This window comes from Hyposmocoma kahamanoa, unplaced genomic scaffold, assembly GCF_003589595.1.
Source record: "Hyposmocoma kahamanoa isolate Upper Pololo Valley unplaced genomic scaffold, ASM358959v1 289, whole genome shotgun sequence".
NCBI classification, from domain to species: domain Eukaryota; kingdom Metazoa; phylum Arthropoda; class Insecta; order Lepidoptera; family Cosmopterigidae; genus Hyposmocoma; species Hyposmocoma kahamanoa.
Window position 1 is genome coordinate 1168010 of NW_020653777.1, and position 10115 is coordinate 1178124.

The following is a 10115-nucleotide window of genomic DNA, read 5'->3' on the forward strand; positions in this document are numbered from 1 at the left end:
AAGTGCTGTATCAATTCCGTAAAGAGGGAGTAGCGATTTTTGGATCCGGTTTGTCTTATCACAACATGAAAGAGTTTCGAAAATTCAATTCTGCCGAAGATGTTGATGGAATTGTCAATCAGAATTTCGATAATTTCTTGAGTGAAGTGTGCACTGGTGATCTTGAAAATCGTAAGAAAATTTTGGAATGGCAGGACCAACCGGAAGCCTTGGAATGTCATCCACTAGGAGAAGCAGATCATTTAATGCCGTTGATAGTAAACGCTGGCGCCAGTGCCTCGCAACCCGGGAAGAAGATTTTTGATTCTATTTACCTGGACAAATTTAAAATTAGTGGCTTCATTTGGGACAAAAAATAAATTTTCCTGATTTGAATAAATTAATACTTATGTATAACATTGTAACAATTGTTATTTATTGTATATGGTATTTTTTATTAATAAATTACATTTAATTACAGCCAAAAAATTGCTTTCTATTTCTTTTGTCAATAAAAATAAATAAAATAAAAAAGACATTTATTTCTCTAAACTTAAGAAACAATACAAACTAATACAAAATGCAATTGAGCTCTTCCTGAACTTCTTTTCTTCCTTCTTCGAACTTCTTCCTTCTTGAACTTCCTGTTTTGAATTAATAATTTAATCTTGATATTGCGAAATCTCAGATATTCTCGAAACTTGAAACGTTTAAAACCTATTTTCACGGCTCATGGTGAAGAAGACTTGGGGTTACGATTTCGGCTGGCGAACATCATGATTTACTACGCGATTAAAGCAATTTATACATTTAAATAGGTACGTACAATGACCTGGTGACTCCTTTTCTACTATTAACAGTTTGTGACTATTAACACTGACACTGATATCACCATAGATTTAGTATAATGATGTCCCAAAAAAATCGACACCAGCAATTAACACTACGTTAACTCGAAATTTATCGATTTTGCGTTTTTATTACCCAATTATTTAAGATTAAGAATATAATTGTATTATCTGTGATATAATACAACGTATAAAGTATAATTTATAATCTATGATGAATAACTTGTACTCGGAAATCAGAAGGTATATTATGTTTGAATATTAAAAAATTTATCCCTTTTATAGGTTCAGTAGGAAAAGTTGCAATTATTTTATTAGCGTAGTGATATTTGCTTTTGCCTGACGGATTAGTGATCCTTTTCCTTCCAAATTACTTTTTCTTGCCATTTTTTCTGAGAATAAGTTTTCCGGTTTTGCTGTGGCATAAGCTCAAACCGCAAAGTGCCAGAATTTTTTTTTCATAGCATAGGTTCCTAATTTGTCAGCTTTTAGCTATTACAAGAAAAAAGGTTTAGCTAGCTTTTTATTTAATCCCTATTGTAAGGATCAACCACTTTTTGATTATTTTTTGTATAGTATTAATTACAATTGTACATAGATAGAATTGTTTAGATTTAAGAATAACTTATTTTTCACACAAATTATTTTTTGGTTTTTATTTTTACATAAATTTAGAAGAAATTAAATAAAAATAAAAATTAGAAGAAGAAGAAAGAAATTAAACCAAAACAGTTCCATTTTTATTTACATATTTCTCTAAAATTTGCCAATAAAAAAGGTGGAACAAATTAATAAAAAGGTTTCAGAGGTATTATGCACTCTATCTGTGTCACTTCCGTATAGTTAAGGTAATTAATAATTACAGGGTGACTGCGGAATCGTGTAGCAACACAGTTAATTATGACTTACTATATCATATAAGGAACACGACATAATAGATTTAAAAGCCTCAAGGCGATAACTATTTTCTTGCAAATAAAAAAATAATCATTTCAATTAAAACTCCCATTATTTAGGATCATGTCTGCTTCTTTTTAAACATGTCATGTAGCTTCATTGATGCAATCGATGATTCCGCCAACGCCAAGTTAAGGAAGACACGCGTTTGTTTCTCAAAATTTGATCGGTGAATGTCGGTGACAGATTTTGCTGAGAAGAAAGACACAAACTATTGCAGAAACAAATTGTTCCTTATAATATTTTTTTTAATATCAAATGACGGGACGAACAAGCCGTGCGCCTGATGGTAAGCTACACGCCTGTCCATAACAGTTACAGTGCCACTCAGAGCTCTAAATTGCAAAGATCTGAGGGGTACTACCACTGCGCCCGTCACCCTGAGACAAAAGTTGACAAGTCCCATGTGCCTATAATTTCACCAGCACCCTTACCCTTCAAAACCGGAACACAGTAATGCTGACATTATAGCTTGGCGGCAGAAACAGGTACCTAAGGTGGCAGTACTACCCTGGAAGAATTCTTTCACAAAGAGCTCTACTCCTGCTAAATACATACATACTGTTTCTAAATATACTTTGGGTTAACAGGACGCGATTTTAGAAGGAAGTATATCATATAGACTAGTGAAGATACGGTTGCAGTCAAAAAACAGGTGCTCGATATTACATTAATGGTTTAGGATCATAGTCATCTGAAATCCTTAGACTTTGGGGTTTTAGCACCATATATCAAAATTAAAAGGATTGATTCCCGCTAATCGTTTGACCCATCACTCTACGTATTACATGCCTATTGAGAATTAAATGAAGTGATTTAGGTCACAATATGATAGACAGTTTCCCCTTTTTAAAAACAAGTCAAGACCCTTGTAAGTGGAATGTTAACCGTGAAAACCCAAGAAAAACAAACAATAAGTACAGTCGTCTGCCGGCTGGGCTAATGGCCTTTGTACCATTCTTATCTTAATTAGTAATAGAGTTTAATTGAAACAATAACAATATGTCTACAGATATGCGCGAGTTATTTACAAAAAAGATACCAGTAGCTTTAAGGGCTTACTTTGCCTTTTGGAAGGTATAGAACACGAGATAGTATTGTTTGTTGATTACCTACGCTTCGTTATTAAGGTACTCTGGGCAAATAAAGCCCTGTGTATGTTAAAGCCGGAGATCCTAAAAGCATATTTCAAATTAATTTCAATGGGTGTGTATACGTTTAAAACGGAACAATAAAAACGCAGTAACGCGGCTACGACTCAATTAAGCTGCCATATTGTCAAACCAAACACTCTACTCGTCGCGATCGGTAGTTGACACTCGCCACAGTAATTTTCAAGGGCAACAAACGTAAGTTTAAACTTGATTTTAATGGTGATTTCTCCTTACTTACTGTTTTTAAACGTAAAATATTTAACTTTAATATTCCGACATAATTTTGCACTTTGCACATCGAATCGTGTTATAAGGCCCGTGTCGTTTAATACGGCCCGACAAAAAGAACGTTGGCCCTTATTAGTCGTTATGTGCTTCCTTATTACACATAGTTAAAATAAAAATATTTTGAAAAAATTGACAAACCAATGAAATAATGGTTTTATTTACAAACGTTCAAATTATTTTAGTGCATACAAAGTTCTTAAGGTGCATAATTTATTCAGTTTAGGTAGACTACTTACCCAATCTACATTGACACTTTGAGGAAGGATGACAAAATTTTTTCTATTTCAACTCTTTTTGTTGTCTTTATTCGACCACAATGTCTTTATCACGAAAAAAACGAGCAATGTAAATTTTTATATCCGCTAATTTATTAGGGAACTTTATTACTCGTAGCCGTACCTTGTTACCCGTAGCAGTGTAATAAGGCCCAAAGTAAGTATTTCTGAAATGATACAATATTATCTAAAATGACAGAAGGGTTGATTACTCTAATATTTTACTTAAAACTTTAAAAAAGTTGTAATTTTGGTTGACAGCAACGAATTTTACGATAATTTTGTTATGCCCGAGGGTTCGAGAATTTTGTATTAAATACTGATTGTCTTAGTCCCTGTTCAGTTTTGTAGGATTGAGTTATATGTAGAGTTTAGTAATTTAATAATTTTGTAATTGATGAGGCATACCTATAATTACGACAAATAACTGATTTACTCACAGACATATATCTAGATAGACGCCGGAAGTGTACGTACTTCGCGTGCCCAAAATAAGTGAAATTCACCTACTTGCTGCTGCTACACTTCAGAATGCGCTCGACCGTTATCGTAGATAAACACCAGTCGAAAACGCGAAAAATGCATAATTGTGCCATTATAAACTGCAAAAGCACCATAACTGAGGGTAAACGGGTAAACGGTGGCGTTTCCTTCCACGGGCAAGTGATTTTGTAATCAGAAGATGCATAATTTATTTTAAAAAGAATTATTTTGGTTTTGTATGAATTTCGAGAAAACAAATATGCAACCGAGTGTATGCCTCATAATTTGTAATACATTGCGGCTTTTACTTGGTGCGATATATTTGTGTTCCTTTGTTAATACGCCATGAATATCGAACGAACGCACTTTTGTATAATGCATTCAGTTTCTTGGTACGGCCGTTTGTTAATTTCTTTGACCAAATTCAACATTTAGTGATGTGTACGTTAGGCAATACTGTTCTCGATTCTGATCGATTTTGAAAACAAAGGAACGAAACCTATTAGGACCTTAGCAATATTATAAAAATATTCTATAATTCTTTTGTGATAACGTTTCGTTTTTTTTTTTCAGTTTTGTAGTATCTATTATCAGTAGTATCTGTAATTTCGATTATTTTTGCAGCTTTTTTTCGATTACGTTGCCTCAAAGGTCCGAATATAGTGAGCAAATAATTACATACATCGCCGGATATGTAGTACGAGTAATACAAAAATATATATAATGCAAAGAATTAACGGTGCGCTGTCTTTACAAAAACCTGGAGTTGATCATACGTATGAGTTGGTTGCTTTCGAGGACGAAGGTGGTCTAGTTTATCTTACCTCAGATGCTATCCAAATATGCAGAGTAGCATAGTTATAAATCCGAGAAATAATAAACATTCCACAAAAATTTTACACGAAGCCGTCATTAAATAAACCTTTTTTGATTAATAAGATTTTTACCATATTTTGTCAGCAGTAACATTTTCGTTTGCCTTGCCATTCATCAATTTGATCAATTTCTAACAGAAAACCATCTAGTAAAATTAATTAAGGCAGTCGCAAGTTCATAATATATGTATTGACGTGCGTTTTCATTATTTAAGTTAATCAATAAGATCATCTATTAAGATATATAAAGACATTATATAATAAGCTCATTTTATTGCAAGGACAATAATTTTAATATTTGAAGTCGATTAAAAATTAAAGTTTAAAACAAGTAAAATAAAGGACTTAACTATCTTATTCTAGTATTTTTCTACTATGTTAATTATGACTACTTGTAATCAACAAATACTTTCGAACAAAGATTATTCTATTTAGAATCGATTAATTGAATGGAATACGCGTGTTTACGAGTATTCCGTTCAATCAATCGATTTAGAGCGAGCGGAAAGAGGTTTCCATACTAATTAGTTCTTGTGACGTCATAGTGGGTACAAAAAATGTGACACGCTTGGTTTTCATACAAATTGCTGGACTTGCGGCGTCTATCTAGATATATGTCTGTGGATTTACTATATGGGCCTTTCATGCCATACTATGTTTATTCAAGCCCAAAGTAAAGATTTTTTAAATGCTAAAAAAGTATATAAATTATTAGAAAAGTACTAAAAACTATACTTTGTCCGATTCAGAACTAAATAAAGAACATAGTTTTTTTTTATATATAAAAGTGCACATTTGACCTTTATCTCACCTGATGGAAAGTGACGATGAGGTCAACGATGGAGCATGCACACCTAAATAATGCCTATTCACTCTCGCATTGAAAAGGTCCAAGTTATAACGTGCAGGGAACAAGTCTTCAGACAAGGAATTCGACTCCATAGCCGTTTACCATACAAATGCGGAAGCGTAACGCTTCATACGAATCTTTGGAATATCCACAACATAGGAGGAGAACCCAAGCCTACGCCTAGTCCCCCGGTGATGAAAGGGGAAGGCGAAGGTATTTGGCAATTGCAACTTATGTCGGTGATCGGTGACGGGCTCAGTGGCAGTGCCCCTCAGATCTTTGCGATTTAAAACTGCTACTGCTATGTACAGGCGTGTCGCTTACCGCCAAGCGCACGACTTGTTTCTGCCTGTTACGTGATATAATAAAAATAATAATTCGTCTAGCTAAGAATGTTTTTTTATAACATCAAGTAACGGGACGGACAAGACGTGCGCCTGATGGTAAGCTACACGCCTGTCCATAACAGTTACAGTGCCACTCAGAGCTCTAAATTGCAAAGATCTGAGGGGCACTACCACTGCGCCCGTCACCCTGAGACAAAAGTTGACAAGTCCCATGTGCCTCTAATTTCACCAGTACCCTTACCTTCCAAAACCGGAACACAGTAATGCTGACATTATTGCTTGGCGGCAGAAATAGGTAAGGTGGCAGTACTACCCTGGACGAACTCTTTCACAAGGAGCTCTACTGCTACTGGATGCCTTTGGTAAATTGTCTAAAGTGGTTAAGGGTACCAATATACCCATAAACCTTGAAACGTCAGACATTCTAGCAATGTGTCCTCGCCCGGTCTACGGAGCTTAATCATGGAGAATGACAAGAAAGACAGAGAGCAAAGGCTACAAATAGCCCAGAGAGCTACGAACAAGCTATAATATATGTCTCTCCGAGATCAATTCAGTGATACAGAGATCCGAACAAGGACAAAACTTATGGATATAGCCAAGGCGGTTAGTCAGTTGAAAGTGGAAATGAGCATATGCTGTAAATACCACAGATGGGGTAGAAGGGTGCTTGAGTGGAGACCCAGAGTAGTGTACAGAAGCGTAGGTAGGCAACCGACTGATGGCCTTTTGGAGAAAATGAATAGATGCAATTGCACGATTTAAATACCGTCTTCCTCTTTCCATCATCGGAGGACTAGAACTAGATTGGCATCCCTATGTTCTGAACATTCCAAAAATTCGCACGATGCTTTACGATTCCACATTAATATGCCGAAAAATGTAATTCTTCAACATTATTATTCTTCTTCTTCTTTTAAATGCTATGGCTCCATCGAGACAAACGATGATTTCGCCAAAAAAAATAATAAAAAGTACATATTATTATTATAAAAATAAACAACACAGCGTTCGACGAAACATGCTTTGACAGCTGTCACAATAAAGAAAAATTTATGAAGAGGCTGTATGGTGGAACCTTTGCCAACCCAAATGACTGTTTAAAAAAAAAAGGTGAACGTTCAATAGGTCAGAAATATAAAATTTTAATAATATAAATAATAATAAAAAATTCTATCAGAAACCGATAAGCAGTTGAGGAAGGATGCACGATTATTTGCTTTGAATCGATTTTTTGGATCGTAATATATCATAATTTCGCCTCTGAATGGATCTTCGGATCGTATCGTATGCTCTTGAATCGATTTCATAAAAATCGTTTCAAAATTTGTAGTAAATAAAAACTCCTTTATTACATGATATAATAATATGTAAATATTTTTTTGCTTTTACAGATACCAATCCTTTACACCTAACTAAACTATTCATTAATAATGTCACATAACTTATTGTCCAAAGGTTCGTCCTTCTGTTTATTTTCTGTTTCTGTATATACTTGACGAAATAATTTTAAGTAAGATTTTTGTTAAATTATGAATAGGTTTTAGACGATTCGATTCGCCTTAACTTTAAACCAATACGCTTAAAAATCCCATTGAAATTAATCGATTAAGAAAATCGCTAAATCGTATCGTATACAATAGAAGATCCTTATGTCAAAGTAAAGTCCTATAGCCAAAATCAGTGATAACTATAACAAAAACACAATTTTATTAACAAAACTCCAGAGACGCGAATTAAACGAAACGGAAACAAGAAAAATATATATAATCACAGATTAACGAGTCTTCTCCTACTCCGTCTTCTTCTACTACGTGTGAATTAGCTACGTCGTTTTATGCAACCGTTCCGCCAATATATGGTTGGAAGAATCAGTGCGATGATGGGACAAATTGACGATTGTTGAAACATATTAGTTTTTGATGAAGAGACAGACTGACGTTTGTAGAAAACTTATACAGATTTTTATTGTTTCTACATAATATAAATAGTGTATATATTGTTTATTTCTTTACACCTGTAATCATTGTTAATTGTATTTCTGTAAAAATAATAATTTAAAACTTCTTTTTCAAGATATGTATTGTGGAAGGAAAAAACATTGAAGGAAATTGTTGGTTTCCGAGTGTCGCGACAGGACAGGTATATTAAAAAAGTATTTTGTAATTTGTATTTGTATTTTGTATTTTAAATACAACCCATGAAAGTATTTTGTATTTTGTATTTCAAATACACCCCAAGAAAGTATTTGGTATTTCGTATTTTAAATACATATAAGGAAGTATTTTGTAATTTGTATTTCAATTAAGACGTAGCATGTATTTTGCCCAGCCCTGAGTGTATCATACGAACACGACCCCGAAATACAGACGGGAATCTGCTTTATCAGTAAAATCTATAACCCCATTAATTGATACCTATATACTTCTTCCTCAATACACTTCATAAAGTTTGTTCTAACGTACTTAGTTATTTACACTTTGATATCGCTTAAGTCAACAGTGTCGTAATTTTCTGTAGTTTAACAATTTAGTGATACTATCAGTAGTGTAATAACTCTAACTGTAGAGATGAGTGTTAGTCAAAATTATTTTGCGCCATCTATATTTTTAAATCATGGCGGCGGACCACTTCCTGTTTTGGGTGAAAAGCATAATCTCGAAATCGCGCAATCTCTTAAAAATGTTTCTCGAATTGTTGATTTGAAACATTTAAAAGCTATAATTCTGGTCACCGCTCACCGTGAAGAAGATGTTGTGACGATTTCTGCTGGTGAACATCATGATTTATTATACGATTACAGCAATTACCCGCCAGTAAGTTACACGTATAAATACAATGCTCCCGGTGACCCCATTTTGGCTGGAAAAATTAGGGATGCGTTCGAAAAAGCTAATATATCATCGAAGTTGGACACCGAAAGAGGTTGGGACCATGGAGTTTTTATTCCGATGATGTTAATTAACCCAAGTGCAGATATTCCTATAATTCAACTTTCCATTCTTAAAAATCAAGACGCAGAGCAACATTATAAAATCGGAGAAGTGCTGTATCAATTCCGTAAAGAGGGAGTAGCGATTTTTGGATCCGGTTTGTCTTATCACAACATGAAAGAGTTCAGAAAATTCAATTCTGCCGAAGATGTTGATGGTATTGTCAATCAGAATTTCGATAATTTCTTGAATGAAGTGTGCACTGGTGATCTTGAAAATCGTAAGAAAATTTTGGAATGGCAGAACCAACCGGAAGCCTTGGAATGTCATCCATTAGGAGAAGCAGATCATTTAATGCCCTTGATAGTAACCGCTGGAGCCGGTGGCTCGCAACCCGGGAAGAAGATTTTTGATTCTATTTACCGTGACAAATTTAAAATTACTGGCTACATTTGGGACAAAAAATAATTTTTCCTGATTTGAATGAATTAATACTTATGTATGAGTGTAACATTGTAACAATTGTTTTTTTTATTGTATATGTATTTTGTATTAATAAATTACATGATAATTACACATACTGGATACATGAAGATCGCTGACATCGCTTAGCAACTAGGTATTAACTAAACAGTGCAACATGGGGTAATGCCAACGCTGCGGAACTTGAGCACCGTCAACGCCGCCGACTCCGCGGAACGTGCAAGCTGCCGCCGCGTGACCACTATCGGAGTCGCCCGCGGGGACGTCATCGCCTTCACTTTGTATCTAGCATAATTTTGATATTGTAATTTTCTTTTAATTATACTTATTCTAAATAATTTCGGTTTTTTTAAGTCCTGCGGCTGCAACCTTCGTGATTTGTTAATTACAGTCAAAAATTTATATTGTTAAATAGTAATGTTATTCCGTGTAATAGAACAGATCATAGAAAGAGTATAATTTGCTCAACCATGCTATAATGACACTCGTTACACTTATTAGGAGGCTAATACAAGTAATATATTAGCTTCATAATCTAATACATTACCGGACTTACTCAGAACCTAAACAAGCGTCAAAATAGTACAATGAAACTCTAATATCTGCTAAAACTTAACAATTTGTTATTTGAACTGTTTTTATT

The 10115-nt window shown here is 34.3% G+C and overlaps 1 protein-coding gene across 1 annotated transcript; it reads left to right on the forward strand.

Moving 5' to 3' along the window:
- The first annotated feature begins 8414 nt into the window (after window positions 1-8414).
- On the forward strand, window positions 8415-9764 carry LOC113229200 (extradiol ring-cleavage dioxygenase-like). Its single transcript, XM_026462720.1, has one exon. The coding sequence runs from the start codon at window positions 8627-8629 to the stop codon at window positions 9455-9457; it is 831 nt and encodes a 276-aa protein (XP_026318505.1). The 5' UTR covers window positions 8415-8626; the 3' UTR covers window positions 9458-9764.
- The last annotated feature ends 351 nt before the right edge of the window (window positions 9765-10115 follow it).

What these genes read in the sequence shown, in the direction of transcription:
- LOC113229200 (XM_026462720.1), top strand. Translation starts at nt 8,627, where the DNA reads ATGAGTGTTAGTCAAAATTATTTTGCGCCATCTATATTTTTAAATCAT.